The sequence below is a fragment of the Nematostella vectensis genome, chromosome 3, assembly GCF_932526225.1.
Source record: "Nematostella vectensis chromosome 3, jaNemVect1.1, whole genome shotgun sequence".
In the NCBI taxonomy this organism is placed as follows: domain Eukaryota; kingdom Metazoa; phylum Cnidaria; class Anthozoa; order Actiniaria; family Edwardsiidae; genus Nematostella; species Nematostella vectensis.
The window spans coordinates 7161414-7179000 of NC_064036.1; the positions used below are offsets into that span (position 1 = coordinate 7161414).

At 40.3% G+C, this 17587-nt stretch overlaps 1 protein-coding gene across 14 annotated transcripts in view; it reads right to left on the reverse strand.

Annotated features, from left to right (window-relative positions):
* Positions 1 to 734: 734 nt before the first annotated feature.
* LOC5513634 (gamma-aminobutyric acid type B receptor subunit 2) overlaps positions 735 to 17587 on the reverse strand; it is a 76738-nt gene continuing 59885 nt past the window's right edge. For 11 of the 14 annotated variants that reach the window (XM_032383190.2, XM_032383180.2, XM_032383189.2 and 8 more), the window contains 24 exons: positions 15063 to 15608; positions 14516 to 14653; positions 13789 to 13959; positions 13231 to 13362; positions 13077 to 13142; positions 12720 to 12932; positions 12195 to 12428; positions 11873 to 11933; positions 11402 to 11488; positions 10109 to 10308; positions 9279 to 9416; positions 8584 to 8751; positions 8168 to 8299; positions 7636 to 7701; positions 7273 to 7482; positions 6496 to 6753; positions 5989 to 6049; positions 5420 to 5506; positions 4949 to 5096; positions 4569 to 4695; positions 3277 to 3384; positions 2530 to 2658; positions 1983 to 2321; positions 735 to 1570 (listed from right to left, as the gene is read on the reverse strand). In XM_032383190.2, the coding sequence (XP_032239081.1) occupies positions 1256 to 1570; positions 1983 to 2321; positions 2530 to 2658; positions 3277 to 3384; positions 4569 to 4695; positions 4949 to 5096; positions 5420 to 5506; positions 5989 to 6049; positions 6496 to 6753; positions 7273 to 7482; positions 7636 to 7701; positions 8168 to 8299; positions 8584 to 8751; positions 9279 to 9416; positions 10109 to 10308; positions 11402 to 11488; positions 11873 to 11933; positions 12195 to 12428; positions 12720 to 12932; positions 13077 to 13142; positions 13231 to 13362; positions 13789 to 13959; positions 14516 to 14653; positions 15063 to 15296 (3822 nt within the window). In that variant the 5' untranslated portion in view covers positions 15297 to 15608 and the 3' untranslated portion in view covers positions 735 to 1255. Of the gene's footprint in view, positions 1571 to 1982; positions 2322 to 2529; positions 2659 to 2681; positions 3069 to 3276; positions 3385 to 4568; positions 4696 to 4948; positions 5097 to 5419; positions 5507 to 5988; positions 6050 to 6495; positions 6754 to 7272; positions 7483 to 7635; positions 7702 to 8167; positions 8300 to 8583; positions 8752 to 9278; positions 9417 to 10108; positions 10309 to 11401; positions 11489 to 11872; positions 11934 to 12194; positions 12429 to 12719; positions 12933 to 13076; positions 13143 to 13230; positions 13363 to 13788; positions 13960 to 14515; positions 14654 to 15062; positions 15609 to 15734; positions 15756 to 17348; positions 17512 to 17587 lie in introns of those variants that run through there. The other 3 variants (XM_032383192.2, XM_048725786.1, XM_048725788.1) reach the window with 3 other exon arrangements.

Below are 17587 nucleotides of genomic sequence, written 5' to 3' on the forward strand. Positions count from 1 at the left end.
TAAAGAGCTAGGGTCAGGCTCGTTAGTCTATTTTGGGGCTTACAGCCTCTCATAAAGAGCTAGGGTCAGGCTCGTTAGTCTATTTTGGGACTTACAGCCTCTTATAAAGAGCTAGGGTCAGGCTCGTTAGTCTATTTTGGGGCTTACGGCCTCTTATAAAGAGCTAGGGTCAGGCTCGTTAGTCTATTTTGGGGCTTACAGCCTCTTATAAAGAGCTAGGGTCAGGCTCGTTAGTCTATTTTGGGGCTTACAGCCTCTCATAAAGAGCTAGGGTCAGGCTCGTTTCTCTATTCTGGGCTTACGGCCTCTCATAAGAGAATTAGTGTTCTTTTTATTAGGTGAATTTACAGCAACTCAAGAAAATTACGGTTTTCTGGGTTTTTTTAGCCTCTCTTAAGAGGCTATGTGTCAGGATGTTTACAGCCCCAGAGAACTTTGGCTGTTCCCTTAGAAGTTTACCTTCCCCCCTCCCCTTCTCCACCATGACAGAACTAGGGTAGGATTTAGTGTACCCTGTCCAGAAAAGTGGAAAGTTTGGCCACCAGGAATATGATTTTAGCTACTATGAGTGGGATTTGTGCTGAACAACCGCTAGAACCCTAGCTCGGCTATATTGTTAGATATTTAAAAGGTATAAAATCCCGAATAGCATTTATCTTTTTGCCTTATTTTGAAACCAATGGATGGCCATTAGCATGGAAACTGTGTGGTTAACAGACACACGCTTGCAGGTATTAGTAAATTCTGTCACTTTTATTACTAAATGTTTTCGCAGTGGGATCAACCCAACCTTTGATATATTTACATCTCATATAATATTGTACATTTTGTTTGTAATTTTTTTTTTATTAAGGCACAGGCCCCCTGATTTCTTTCACTTGTCTTTTACCTACTGGCCTTATGGATTTGGGCGATGCGTACCTTTGTGGGAAGAAGTAACTACATGGCCGGCGTAGGTATTCTAGTACTCGATATTACGTACCGGTCACTTGAATGAGTCCCTTTACAACGAGAAGGGGACGAAGACGATAGAAGCGCGCGTAGGCAATTTGCAACCTTTATACGAGAAGGGCACGAGATTCACTTACGATGCAATCACGCAAATATTCATAAAAGCCCTTTATAAGAATTATATGAAGGGTATTGGTGGTACTTTCACGCCATGATTTGATTTAGCGCAAGGAAGACATCAGGTGTTTGTCACGTAAGCGTCATAAGTCCACTTCAGTCGCAAAATTGCGTTGCGTTAATTCATTCAATTTGCTATATTTTCCACGGATAAGTGGTTTTCATCCTTTGGTGTCGGTAGCGCAGGCTGTGCCCTAGGCCCTTCCGGCTCGTTAGTGGGGCTGGGTGATCCTGTGGACCGGTTGGACGTCCCGTTTTGATACGAGAGCACGACGCTAGGGACGTTCTGTGCGGGAGGGGGGTCAGTGGATTTTTCCCTGTGGTGCACCTCGGTTGGGTAGCAAGTGCTTGATAAGTCCATGGTACGACCCGCCCCCGTTGTCCCACCGTTTAAAGTTGTGTCCGCGTCGTCTAAATTGTTGGTTTTGCAACGGTATGATACCTATGGACAGAACAAATATTAAGCAAAGCGAAAACCACCAAAAACCAAAAAGGTATAACGTCTGCAAAAATTGCGAGGGATATACCCAAAGGCTATCTCAAGAACCTAGGAGAGCCATTGATAAATATCATTCACCTTCCTCGCGACCCCCCCCCCCCCCCCCCCCCTCCACCAGCACACATTAGCGTTGACGGGACCTTCGGTTCTACGTTATTACGCGAACATTGAGATTCAAAGAGTTTCACCTGAACTCCCTTAGTTTAGATCCAGGGGAAATAGGACGCCGAATCGCGTACAACGCGTCGTGTTTTGCACCGAATTTCATTCTCTATTTTACGTTGTCTTACCGACGCCGCCAGCGCGCGACCCTGCATCCTTGATGCAATTCATTCTAATTGTCGGACATTCTCACCTTAGGAAATAATAAAAGACATATAGTGGCAGTCGCTGGGAAAATGATACAGACAGACAGCACCATAAACATGACTTCGTAGTTATCATGCTGGAGTATAATCGACAGGAACGCTCCCACCACTGATAACACCACGACGTTATACACGCAGATACCGATAACGCGCGAGTCGTTGAGATGTGCATAAATAACGTTCCGCGTCTCGTATGCGAGGAAGACTCCGTAAAGAAGAAGCACACCCTTGTAGACGTACATTACTGTCAGCCACACGATCATCATATCCGCAGTACAGATATTCAGCTGGTTAATGTTCAACGTGAATGGCTTCTTTGCGTCTTTCTGCAGTACATAAAATACAAAAAAGGCTGTAACGAACCCGGTAAATTAAGGTCAAGTGGGGCCGTAACCTCACGGCGATGGATTGAGCGGCGACGTGAAAACTCTGTTCCCAAAAGGAGACCGAGTTTAAGAGCATGGCAGAGGGAAAGTGGGATATTTTGACTGGGTATGGTGGACTCTCGGGCACGATAGAAGGGGATACGCGTACCTCTTTAGCGAAGTTATAGACCTTGTGGTGAAGTGGATCAACAACTTCCCACGTGATCAGAATAACGAGATCCACGATAATGATGCTTGCAACCAGAGAAAGCAGGTACCAATCAGACAATGGGCCAAGCTAGAAAAAAGATATCAATCAGGTAATGGGCCAATCTAGAAAAAAGGTACCAGTCAGACAATGGGCCAGGGCCAATCTAAAAAAAAAAAAGGTACCAGTCAGACAATGGACCAAGCTAGAAAAAAAAGTACCAACCAGATAATGGGCCAAGCTAGAAAAAGGTACCAATCAGATTATGGGCCAAGCTAAAAAAAAACACAACTAAACAATAGGTCTCAATCAGACAATGAGCCAAGCTAAATAAAATTAACAATAAGTACCAATCAAATAATAAAATTTAACAAATAGTTTAAGATAAATGGACAAAGTATATCAATATGTATCCACAGATAATGGAATAAACTAAAAACAATTAGTCTTAGCTAAATGGACAAGGTATATCAATATTTATAAACAAATAATGGGCCAAGCTAGATGGACAATAGGTCTACGTCAGATAATATTGTCTAGTTAATGGACCATATTACAATCAATATCATTAAAACAAAAGGCCAACAGAGATTAACATGCTGGAGATCCAGAGGTCTTTCAGTGTACTCCAGGTCTGTACTAAAAACTTGAGTGACAGGGAGGTTAGATTATTGAACATACCATGAGAAATGCAGCTTTCAAACTCACCTTGACTTTCAGCTTTTTATTGGTACAGATTTTGTAGATTCTCCACGTCTTTATAAACATGGCTCCGAACGCACAAGAGAATCCGATAGACAGGGTCCAAGCTCTTGCCTGTTAAAAACAATATATTCGTCATAAAAAATAGCATAAATCTACTAAAACAAAACCGCGACCACGTAAACATGTTAACATTTTGTAAGGGTTAAATACGGAGGACGGAGGCAGTTCGCCGTATAACAGCCTGAGGGCTTATACCTAGTAAATATAAATTTCAACTAGGGGGAAAAGAGACAAAACTCAATAATACTTGACTTTTTTGGGGAAAAAACAAACAAGGTTCAGATTATTATTGACCTGCAAGAAAACCCAGGAGAGTTGGTGGCTGATTGCACAAATTTGTAAAGCTCTAGATCAATACTGTAAACAATCAAAATTAACATTTAGACGGAGGGCGCGTTTTTTTTTTTCCCCTATCATTCTGGAATGGGAATGGTTGGTAGATTATGTTCAGAATAGCATTCAAGTCATTCTGCTACAGGTAGAATGGGTGGAATGGCCTTCGTTCCATTCCGGACTGGGAACGCGGGATAAACGAACGCGCGCTTTTTCTATTCTTATCATTCTCATTCCAGAATCACAAGTAAAAAAACGCGCCCAGAGCGGGGCTGCTCTATGGACGTACTCAATTCCCAAAGGTGGAGTTGAATTGCAAAATTTTCCTAACTCGGAGTTTCAGTGTAAGCACGCTGCGAGCTCACTGACTGCGAAGAAGAGCGACTTATTTAATTTATTACGCCAAATATCTATTTTCAAGAACAGTAATGTCGACGACGACAATGAACAAGCGAAACGAGTGAGCAGACGCCTCAGCCAAACAACAGCCTAATTTTGCTGGTTGAATAGTTTTCAAAAAATTACACATAAAAATTTGGCTGAACTTATTGTTGAATTTCGTGCGTTACAAATACCAATTTTACAATTAAATCGATGCATTGTTAATATTCAACCGTTCTTGTTATCAAATCTGTGGCGAAAAAGTGGTGTTTTGTTTTTGCTAATTTCTATTCAAGGTGTAATATGATGGTCCTTTATTAGTATTCTAGTTATTAACCTCATTCATATTTAATGAGTTCATATTTAACCCCACTATTTCCCTGCTGATACATCAAGCCCTCCCCGTTATTATTCATAGGTATTTTAGTGAAATAATAAGTGAAATAATCATGTAATAAAATACCTCAGGAATACCAGTAATTCGATAAACATCTACCTATCGCATCCCAAGGCCTGCTTACCTTACAAACGATGCTGAAATCATCCGCTGCGGCATCATGAATACCGAATAGGTATACAGAAGCCAAGCAAAGAATGCAGCCAAAAGCGATTATGTTGTTGAACAGAGGTGCAGATAACTTGATAAATCTAAACCCAGAGAATATGCTACATGAGAAGGCCTGATTTTCAGCAGAATTTTCTTCTTTCATATTTGTTACAGTAGAGAGAGTAAGAGGTCATCCCGAATATACTACCATACGAAAATACTCTACGCAAGTGGTGGTGCAGATGCGTGCCTAATAGTATGGGGGAGGGGTGTCACAGCTGCCAATCACGAACGGTGCAGCCATATTCATTTAAAAGATACTCACAAGAAGAATTACTCAGATATTGTACTTACTTGTATTTTCTGTACACGAAGTTAAAGGTGAGGAAGAGTAGCCCAAGAAGAATGCCGACAGCTGTGGCCGAGGCTACCGCGATCATGATGGGTTGTTTGATGACCAATGTTGTAAAAATTATCCTAGAACGGTCTTTTGGTATCTCATCTACAACAAAATTAAGGGTCAACCTTGCGTATCCCTATTACAAATACGGTTGCGAAGTAAGGCATTTATTCCATAAAATAAATGAGTTATTTTCAAAGTGAGGGCATTAGGTGACGGCTCGTTAAGACCCAATAAGTGGAAGCACTGCCTGTAGCTGTTTATTACGTCACGCCTAAAGCGTGCGTTCAAAGGTTGTGCGAGAACCCTGAACGTTTCACTCCATTATTTTTAAATTAGAGCTCGCGTTGCAGCGGTGCAGCGGCAGGCGACACCTGGAAAACGTCAGATTTTGTGCTTCTTTGAGCGTCAACAACTGTACTTACTATTTGGCCAGAGATTGCTCTCGTTACTGAAGAAAAGTCTGTTATTGCTCGTCATGTGCGTGCCAACACGTTCATAATTTTCATTTTCTATAAATAAGAGAATCGTAATATAAATATTATTACGACGAAAATACTTTGTGGAAATGCTGTAACGCGATAGTTTCACGGCAATGAATATCTCTCATAAGGTGCTCAATGCAAATATCAGTGTCAGGCGCATACCCCGGATTGGCCAAGGGGGGGGGGGGGGGGGGGGGGGAAGGCTCAATGCAAATATCAGTATCAGGTGCATAACCAGGATTGGTTGGGGGGGGGGGGGGGGGGGTTGGGGTTGCGCAGTCCTAGATGTATCATATGAAAAAAAGCGCAGTATTTGAAAATTCCTTTATAAGAAATGACCTACTTTGGGGGTCGCCAAGGGGGGGGGGGGGGGGAGGGGGGCACCCCTCTGTGTACGTACCTGGGTGTTACTCACATTGGCAATTAAAATGACAACATATCATTTTCGTTTGTTGTATGGCCAAAAAACCTATAGTGAGAAAATTTATAACTCAAAATATCAATGGCACCTTTTACTTGCTTGATAACGAATACCCCTTGACGTTTGTAGTCGTAGTACTTCACTGGACCCTGGAGGGAAAAAATCAAAGGCTTATTTATAACAACAATCACAACATTAACAACATCAATATATCATTATCGTTGTGGCAGTAACTATGTCTTTCTCCATCACAAGTACCATCGGAACAGCAACACCATTTTCAACATCAACAACCAGTCTACAAAAACCATTATAATAACTACTGACTACAAAAACCATTCTAACGAACAGGGCCATAGCAGGTGTGGGGCACTGGTGGCATGTCCCCCTCTATCCATTATTTTAAAAAAAATACAGGAGGTGATCAATCGTGAAATCGTTCGAGCTAGTTACTGGGATTGACTGGAGACTGACTGAGAGGTTGGTAAGCCTGTGACCACTCACTACAAAACCATTATAATTACCACTGACTACCAAAAACATTGTAATAATCACTGACTACAACTAAAAGTACTTGATGATTACTTTATCTTACCGTCAAACCTTCAAATTTGACTTTATTCAGCTGTGTCTTCAGTTCGTTAGTAATTTTCCGCATATCGGAGGCCTGTCTCACTTGATTAGTGTCTAGTGTCAGATTCTTTTGCTTCATGGCTGCAGCAGAGTTGTTTAGTGCAATACTGAGACCCCAAAATGCGTCAAAGCTATATCCACTAGTCATCAGATCCTGTAGATTGTTTATATCCCCAGGAGTTTGCATACTGATAATCTTGTTGATATATTCATCTTTGGTCTACAAAAAATAATATGAAGTCAAATAAGAATTCTGTAAAGAAATATAATATAATTTCAAACAAATTCGCAACTGTAGCAATTCATTGATTTTTTCCCCACATATGATAAAGCAGAACATGGCTTACACGAGGACTGAGACAAAGACCTCGGGATAACGGGGACATGAAAAAGTATATTGAAAATAGAAAAATAAGAAAATAAAAAATATATATTTATTTATTTATAGGAGCGTGTTGGAATGATAAATAACCGGAATAGAAATAAAAAACGATCACGAAAGTTCGAGTTTTCAAGGTACAATGGGACAAGGGAACAAAAAGTAGCTCGATTTCGTAGTTAGGGTTATCCGCGTTTTGAGTTCGAAGTACAATAATAAGATAACTGAAATTCGGCCTAAATTCAAGGGAAATCGAATTCAAGTTAACGGGGATTTCGAATTATGCAAGTTTGAGTTCAACTGTAACTTTCAAAAGGAATTGTGTACTAACGACATAACTGGTGATTTGATGATTATTACCATTCCAGCGTCAGTTCGAACTCCATCGTTTCTCATAAGAACTCGCTCAAAAATGAATGCGCCTTTTGCTGCCTCTTTGATCTGTTCCTTAGTGCAGGGCACAATTTGACCATTTTTCGTATCGTTATAACGCCACCACAACTCCATAGTATTAACTAAAGGATGCAGGAGCCAAACGACATCAGGGCCGTGCAATTTGAGATGGTACACCTAAAAAATAAAATATTTCTTGATAAAACACCTCAGCAACATACGGATTTAAACGCAACAAATAGAAGTTGGCTTATCGCAACAAAAAGGCTTCCCAATGGGGAGAAATCGAAATACGCAAAAAAGTACGAATATTATATTTAGATAAAACACCTGACAGAATAACACCAGCGCTCCATAGGCGTCCATTTCCACCATGTAGATCTTTGTATCATCTTCCTAAAAAATTAAACACCCTATTGAAGAATTACTCTCTTATATGAGCCTTGTTATCAGACTGTCGTCCAATCTAAGGCATTCCAAAAATCTGAAGAACTAGTAAAATGTCATCGGAATTGCACTTCAGTTTCCAGCCCCCCCCCCCCCCCCCCCCCCCCCACGAATACTGAGTTGACTCTTGTTAGAGCTCATTTTGCTTAATTTCTTACTGTTCGATTATTGATTTAAACTATACAGTCACTTGTTATTTTTCTATAGGGTGTAGTGCACTCATCAGAATGTGTCTCTTAAAGAATGTTAACTAGCCAGCAACTCCATTGTTGTTGTATACACTTGAAAATACAATGGCTTATTTACAACTAAACTTTAAAATTACCATCCCACGAGTTATGACTGATACCTGGTTGACAATTAGATTAAACTATCTTAGGTATACTATATCGATTGAAGTGGATGCTTTGTATACCTTTAAAACTGTCAACTTGTTCTTTATAAATTTCCTTGATGCATCTACGTCTATCGAGGTGGGATCGATGCCAAAAGTCCCAGAAATTTCGATGCTGTTATTTCGCAGCTGACGCGTTAGCTCGTCAACAAACTGTCAATAATAAAAATAATATTATTATTATTATTATTATAATCCACCAACAGAGGTATATCACACATCCTGCATTCTCATTGGCTGAGCTACTAATGGTCTATTAGTAATAGACTATGAGTAGGGAAATACTTGGGAAAATGACGGCTGAATTGCGATTTGCCAAAGCGCACATGCGCAAACCGAAGAAGTTATTCCAGTTTGTCTCCCTGGGTTCGCGAGATCTAAAGAAATTTATTGAATTGGTTGTTAATGTTTATGAGAGTTGTCAATGCGGCACTTACCGCTGTGAAGAACCCGCCATGACCACGGAAGTTGTACAATATGGCCGTCCTTTTCCAATTGAAGTGCTTCATAAAGGCAACTTTAGCCTCTATGACGCCATTCATATCTGGACTGGATTCCATCACGTTCGACTTGTGTGACACATAGATCCTTGAGCTGAACGGTACCTGAGTCATGAAAACAAACGGTCATCATGCGCTTTGGAGAGCTGTGTTGGGAGGTCAAGGAAACTTCCCTAAAGTGTACTTATTTTGTATTATAATTTAACAAATCTAGAATAAATAACAATTAACGAAAACTGTGAGATTTTAAAAAGATGTTCTAGAGTGTAAATGTTCATGAGGATGACTTTGATACAATAATAGCCATACATGCGTATCAAGAAAGAAAGATTAAACACCTAGCTAAACATTAAATTTTGTATCAGTCAAGTAAGTGAATTATATATTTGATTCCGCTTAAATCTACAAAAGGCCAGTAATAAGCGTATCAATCATCATCATCATATCATCATCATCAACATGAAAAGGGTAGGGTGGTGCTCCCTCAAAAATCACTTTTGTGCTAATATTGCAAAATAATTTTTGAGCGAGCGATCTGTAAGGATTAAAATAAGACAGATTTGTTGAGTATACGGCCAAAGGAATTCAGAGCGTGCGAAGTGTTCGGTATTACAAAATGACAGCATATTTACCAAGAGAGTTTCAAAGACATCAAGAGCATCGGCCGTGGGCTCAGTCATTTCGGCTAAAGCAGGTCCAAGTACAGCAATGGCCCGTGGCTTGTTCTGCATTGACCTATATGCCCCGAATATCGATAACGATGCTCGTTTCTGTAACAAAGAGGGCTACGTCAATGATGATCTGTTTGCCAGCCTGTTGACTGTACCGTAATTGCTAGAATAAGCGCGAGTCCAAGGCGAGAGCTTATTTCAAAATCCTTTCCATCTCTAGATAAAAAGTGCTTTTTAATTTGTGGATACTCACAGCGTAGGAATAAAGAGGGCTATTTTTTTTTTGCCAAGAGGGCTTTCATGGAGCATGAGTATAGGGCCCGGAAAAGAGAAAGGGTTAAAACTTCATTCTCGATTTTTTATACACATATTTCAAGTTTTCAGTTTGACAAATGGGTAAATCGCAACCCGCAGTGCTTTATGGGTATCAAGTCAATAAGCAAATAAGCGTAAATAAAATGCAAATCCAGGTTTCAAAAGCTGCAGAATTCTTGTTTATATTCTTATGAACATTCACATAGCTTTTATATACAAGGAGTCAGCCGTTTATGCGCTTCCCATGAACCAGCGCGGGTTACGACACATGGGTTCTCGAGTGGAACCTTATTTGAAATAGGTGTAACGGCGTAAAGACAGAACTTTGTTAGTAGCTGTATTGAAGGTCCCCCGAACAAACAAAACGAGGTAGCACGAAATTGCCTATTTGTCGATTTTTAAGCGAAGGTACAAAATAATATGTTATAAAGAATTACTAACGAGCTCCCTTTAGTGCAAAAGTGAATAAAACTTACGTAAGTCTCTAAAAACATCAGCTGGATATCATAGTTGTCCGTAAGAGTTTTAAACTCTGTTCTGTTGTAGATGAGTTCCCGTACTAAGTTTAACGAGCGCACGAAACCAAACTTGTCTTTGTATTCTTTGTTATCCATCTGGTACACAAGGCAGCCAATCACAAGCCGGATCTTTGCTGGTTTATCCAAGGGAGCCATACCTGAAAGGATTATTGACATAATTAAGGGCGCGACCATTTAACTTTTAAGTGTGTGTGTGTGTCAGGGGGGGGGGGGGGGGGGGGGGGTGGTGGCTTTTTCAGTTGATAGGATTTTTTCTGGCCTTTTTTTTTTTGAGCCAACAATTCAGGAATCTTTTTTGACCCGGAGGGCATGCATGTTTTTCCCACCACCACTCTTAATGTCCAGCCTACCCTTAGTAGGAAAAACATGGAAATTCGCAATTCGAGATAGATAATGAAAACACGATTTCTTACAATAGCCTTCGGTTCCTTGTATTCCGGAATGATTTTCAAAACACAAATAACGTGAGGCCGAAATGCATATTCCCAGATTTTGGCTTTTTATGATATGTTTTCCTTGATCACCCTTGCGCTATGTATGGGCTCAGGGGCGAAAAGCTAAAATTTCAATGACACTTTACAAAATGGGCTTATTTAAAGCGTCACGTCATGTTTTTCCGTCATGTCAGTAGGATATATAAGTCGTGAGTGGTAAGTGTCATAAGCGGTCCAGTGGCCGTACCCAGGATTTTCCCAGGAATCTCTGATAAAAATCTTACCAACCAAGAAAAAACAAAAAGGGCTTTTTTGTCTTTGCAGTATCTCCACGGGACTTTTATTTTCGGATTTGGCTACAAAAAAGTCTGACTTATGGATTGATGACATATCGGAGTGACCTGGCTTATACTTTATAGTTTTGTCTACAAATAGCACATCTATTGACAACCAAAAGTGGACTTTCGGCCGTTCTGGGGGGGGGGGGGGTGCATTCGCACCCCCCGCCCTGGGTACGGGCCTGCGGTCCGTCGATATCTCCCAGAACTGGTTAGTGAAGTACGATAAAATATGGACCCTCTCAATCAACGTCCTTATTCGATATGTCAGTCTCCAATAAAATATATATATAATCCTCTGTGAAACAACCCCAAGCTGAATCGACTGAGGTTTGTTTCGAATTTGGCTTGTTATGGGAACCCTTTTTTCACTACACAGAATTGCACAGCACACAAACAAAACAATAATAAAAGGTATCTCTAATACCGGAGGCTAATAACGGTGAACTTAACGTTACCATTCGCCCATAGTAAGTTCGTGTTGTTGAAAAACTCCAAATTTTCACTCATGTGGATACCGACATTCACCAGTTTCCTTCCACCTTCTAAAAATAAAGAGACAATGAATGAGTTGGCGTCAATAGAGGAGCTGAACCAAGAAACAGGATTTACACAGATGAGCTTAGAAGTGAAAAGAAGTATCTTGGGCACTTACATGGCAACCCGACGGAAAAAGAAAAATAGGAAGACCTAAGACAACTTGGAGGCGGTCGGTGGAAAAGGAGAGAACAGAGGCAGGATGGAACTCTTGGGAGGAGGCAAGGGTGGTAGCTCGTGATAGGCGCAAATGGAGGAGAAGTATAAAGGCCTTATGCGCAACTGAGCGCAAAGAGGATAGGTGAGGTGAATGAGTTGGCGTAATAAATACAACAAGGCCTTCATTACACCATGAAACAATAGAAATCAAAAGTCAAAAGATTGAGTCTTACCCTGGAACTGTTTGATCGCGATAATGCCATTCCTCTGGTTGTCTGTAAAAGACACCGGACCCTGAAGAAAATAATGTGACGTCACACAAGAATTTGCCTGAAAAAACTTAAAGAACATTTGGCTCAAGAAAATAGCAGACAATGAATAAGTGATGTAACACACGAAGTCGACAGAGTCGGCTTAGAAGAAGCGACTGTCACGCAAGAAGCTCCCGACAAGAAATAAGTGATGTCAATAGAAAGACGCCAGAGTTGGCAAAGAACACGTGACTGTAACGCAAGGAGTTCTGAGACAGCTAGCTATAAAGGACACTAGACATACCGTCAGGCCTTGGAATGACACGTTGTTCAGTTGTTGGATGATATTGCTGGTGAGGATGGTCATGTTGGCGGTGGTTGTGTCCAGGTTGACGCCACGCTGGTGGAGTTGGTCCAGCGCGGTTACGATTGCCCAGAATGCGTCGAAGCCGTAAGCGCTTGTCTGCAGCTTGCTGGCTGATGTACCCTCTCCTGCCTTGGCCATCTGGACAAGTTTGGCTGGGTAGTCGGTAGCGTACTACAGGGGCCATTAAATACAAATCGTATCGTTAGCGCAAATACAAAGGAGTACATGATATTCAACACCTGCATTGAAAAGATTATCATCAACAGAAATAATCATGAGCATAACACCATCATCGTAGTCTTCATCATCATGATGATCACTATCGACTTCTTTATCTCATCATTATCATCATCTTATCATTATTAACAGTCTGACAGCAGTTTTCTGGCTTGCAACAACAACAACAAACGACAACAATAGCGCCAGCTTTGAAATACAAAAATCAACAACAAACCGCCTTACCAGGCCTGAAACAGTACGAATGTTATCCCTCCTTATTATTTGCTTGTCGAAAACGAACGCTCCATTTGCCGCCGTGCGAATCGCTTCACTTGGGCAAGAAACAAGTTGACCATGCTCGGTCGAGTTGTACCACGTTAGCCAGTCATCCACGCTCCCGGCTAACGGGTTGAGCAACCAGACGTTATTGGCTTGGTGTAAGTTTAGTTTGTAGATCTTAGAAACAGAGACAAAAAGTCATCAGTTGTTTTATTTATTCTTTTTTTTTAGCTAAGGAAGTGGGCCAGTTCTTTTAAGGGGAGTGGTGGGCGAAGACGAATCACTCAAAAGTTTGTGAATTCTGTTAAGTAACAAGCTTACCTCACAAAATAAGACCAGTGCCCCAAAGGAATCAACTTCTGCCAGGAAAATCTTAGTATTTTCCACCTGCAAACAAAACATAGGCAATAACATCGAGACAAGATCAGATTAGCGAAGCACAAGATTGTTGAATACGTCATTAAGAGCTTCTCACCATTAGAGATATAAGTTTCTCACGGATAAACGTCTTGGCGGATTGGAGGTCAGGGTTAGAAGGATCTATGCCGACTTCTCCAGTTGTTGTTATACCGTGGTTTCTCAAGCTCGTCAATAGATAATCTTTGAACTGAACAACACAAAGAAACCATGTCATTGGGATGAGCTGGTGTAAGCATGGACATCATATATTGATGAGCACGAATGATGAAAAAATAAAAGGACATTAATGGTTTAGCTAGAAGCTTTGATATAATCACAATAATGATAAGGACAAGTTATGCTAAAAGAGGTAATTTTAAGACCAACTACCTTTTTTATACAGCAGTAAAATTTAGAAAACCAATCTTTAAAAAGGCGACAAACTTTTTTTACTCAAATGTCAAAGAGGCCACCGCTTCCATCCCTTTCAATCGGCAATTAAGATATTTTCAATTGAAACCTACATAAATTAAACATAAGGACAAAAACCCGCTGCCGTTCAAACATAAACAATAACTGACTGTTGGAAATACTTTAATACAAGACTCAAAGATAAAAAGGTGCCAGGACTTACGAGCGTAAAGAAGCCATCTACGCGCCTGTAGTCGTACAGGATACCGACACGTGACCAAGAAAATCTGCTGATGAATGACACCTTCGCCTCGATGACCGCGCTCATAGAGGGACTTGCACTAATCACATGACCTTTTCCTTCTGTCGCGAACAAGGTGAAGGAGAATGGGGCCTATTAGAGTAGACAAGGGAATGTTTATAATAAAGATGAATGAGAATGTGGCCTTTCACTTTCCTTTTAGTACAAAGAGCATGTGTGTTAGTAGAATGTTAATAAAAATGAATGTGAATGGGGCCTATTAGAGTAGACAAGGGAATGTTGATAAAGATGAATGAGAATGGGGCCTATTAGAGTAAACAAGGGAATGTTAATAGAGATGAATGAGAATTGGACCTATTAGAGTAAACAAGGGAATGTTAATAAAGATGAATGAGAATGGGGAATTAACTTTGTGAGGTAATTCCTCATACATTTGCTGTGGTTCTCTTGAATGCTTGAGCCCCCAATCGTCCAAGGGCAAACCAATACTAATTGAGGAGTTGGTAGAGTTTGAACGGCCATTCCCCCTCTCCCTCGCCCGCTGATAAGGCAAAGCAACACTTATTGAGGGTTGGGAGTAAAGTTTGAACCACCGCCCTCCTATCCTAAGGCAAACTAACACTTTTGAAGTGTTCAACCAATCGCCTGAAAGGGCGATTAATACAAGTATTAGCAAATAAGTACACACCAGTAACGTTCTATGAGATTCCAAAGCTTCTGCGACAGATTTTGTGGACTCTGGGACAGCAGGGCCAAGGACTACGACTGGCCTAGGCTCAGTGCGAGCTATCTCTCCGGCTACGTAGATAGCACTGCTTACTTTAGTCTAGAAACATCATAAAATGCTTAGAGAGGCATAAAGGCGATGACTAAGCCCCCCTTAGATAAGCAGGTGCCTGCTTTGGGGACAAAGGAAAAATAGGTAAAAAAAAAAAACAAGGGGAAATTAGAAATAATCAGTCTGGATCAGAAAACGAGTGAATTTTCTAATCGCCCCAAAATCAGACGCTTGCCATATCAACAAAAAATTGCCATTTTGAAGGAAAGGGTAGTTAGAATACGCATAAATATCGAATGAGGCTTTGCTGAAGGGAACGATAAAAATCAATTCGCAAACGATCAACGCAAGAAAAAGATAATATCAAAGCAGAGTAGCAAAATGGCAGTTTAATAAAAGTGGACGTTTTCGGGCGCCAGAATAATATATCAAAATTAAATAAAATGTTCTTACTCACCGGTAAGTCATTAATTTGCAAGTGGATCGAGAAGTTACCAGTGAGTTGCGAGAATTGCGTGTTGTTGCGTACTAGTTGCCTCGCAAGTTGCAGCGATCGCCTGAAGCCATCTTCGTCATTTTCTCCCACATTAACCAGACAACTTATGGTGATGTTCGGTAGAGTCTTTACCGCTACCACCAAGCACACGATACAAACCAAGAACACGGCGAGATCCACGGGCCTCGACATCATCCAACGCACATAAGAAACAGCGATCTAGATCGGGATGTCAGGAATCTAGAATTCTAAACCAGGATCTACTTCAGCCGAATGCTAGATCTCTTTGTCCATGAACCTGAATTGAGGAACTGGTTTATCCAGTTGCCTAGATAAATAATGATCACCCCAGAGCTGGATCTAGCTGCTCGAAGGAAGTCGAATAACGGAGCTTAGAAGCTTTGGTATAGAATCTGGATCGGTAAGAAGTTTCAACGAAAAGGCTGGTATGGTATCAGGCTTGATATGTCAGGGAACGTCTTTTATGTTGTCTTCTTGATAATGAATCTGAAACACGAATAAAGCACATGAGAAAGAATATCAACAAACGCCAAGCATTATCGTAGTATCAAGTGTATAAGCAGCAAACTAAGAGTGCATGCAACACTACACACGAAATCTATTTCTATAGACCGTTTTCACGATGTTGCGCGTGCATCCAAAATGCCACAGACTGGCGGGCCACAGCTGATCTGAATGTCGTACAAAGTGGAGTTTACAGACAAAGCTATAGAAAATGCTGCCAGAGTGCATCTTTCGCGGAGTTTTGGAGTAAAATTTACCTTTGTCCGCTTTTGGATCAGCTGTGGCCGACCAGTCTGTGGCATTTTGGATGCGCGCGCAACATCGTGAAACGGGCTATAGAAATAGGTTTCGTGTGTAGTGTCTATTGTTCTGTGATGGGGATTTTGCGGCATTTTAATCCTTAGTGATCCTTTGTGATTCAATCAGGACACTAACGAAGCCCCGCTACTTCTGAAGTTCTAGATTGCATTGATTCATTAGAAACGATTCATGTGATTCATTAAATATGGCGACCAATTTCCTTAATTAAACGACTTATATTACTAAAATATTCCATTTTTACCATTTGTTACCTTACGTACTGCGATCGAAACACTAAAAAGGACCCATTCTATTTGATATTGAAGATGTATTAAACTATAAAAAAAGTATTATTCATTGTATTTTTTTTCATAATTCCATTTCTGTTACAGCTTTTGCTAAGGAAAATTAGATAAAAACTAATAGCCTTGCATGTTTATGATAGTGTTGTTTTGGAATAGCTTTTTCTCTTTATTAAAAATTATATGAAAAAAAACTGAACAATATATACAAAGGTATGTTTTGGCTTGTGTTTTGACTCGTGGACTATTATTTTGTTCGAGAAAATGCAATACCCCAAGAGATGTGCCTTAGGCATTTGGGCCTAACTGCTGAGGTGCCTTCTGTGAAATACCCGATGTGAAGATTTGGCGTTCGCCGATAGCGGGAACGCTTACAAATGAGATGACCCAATTAATGGCTTTTTTATAATATTGTAAAACGAAATGTGCGGTACATTAATGCAACGAATTAAAAAAAAAAAGAAAATCATACGGGGGAAATTATTCAATAGTGGTATTACATTAAAATACTTCATAAAATCAGCAATTATGAAAAAATACAGTTGACAACTTTGGATATTAAAAAGTTTTAATTTTGTTTAAAAGTGAGTTTGACTAAAACATTATTTTGATATCCATATTGTTTTTATATTAAACGTAGCATGTTTTTTTAAATGTTTTCTTTTCGTGCCCGCATCAACCCGACAAAATACTGCAGAATCCGTCATTCTTATTAATCGCTAACGATTCCACCTAGTCGGTATCCTGATTACTCTCGTTGATTGAAAAACATTTAAAAGTACCACAATATGGTCATCAGGAATTTCACGCCATAAACCCTATACGATGATGGGCGACAACGAGGAAACCGTTTAATTACGATTTCTCTCATAGCAAAGTTTTAACTAAACATACCTGTCATGGCAAAGCTCACGTACCAAAAAAAGGGGAAGGGATAAAGTGAAAATATTACAACAAAACCATGATATCGTAAATAAAACAAATAAAAAAAATTCTCTACGATTGAAGAGCTTAAATAATTATGTTAAAAAAGTATTTTCTTACAGCGATCCACTAATTCTTACTACTTCAGTTCTCAATCCTGTGTTGTCCTGCACTCAATGAAATAGCCTTCACAAACCTGTTTAATGCTTCTTGTTGTTATGAAGTCGGTGTTTAGCTTGTTCGCGATAACGCAGAAGTAAGTTTTGGTTTATGTTAACGATAAAATGCATCTGTGAGCACTAAAGAAATTACTATTTGGTCTTTACAGTTAATTAGTTGGTTGCCTTCAAAAGCTCATCACTTGCAAAGCAGTGGCGCAATTGAGAGATCGCGCGCACCACAAAGGCCGGTTGCTCGCAGGATAAGAGCTGGCAG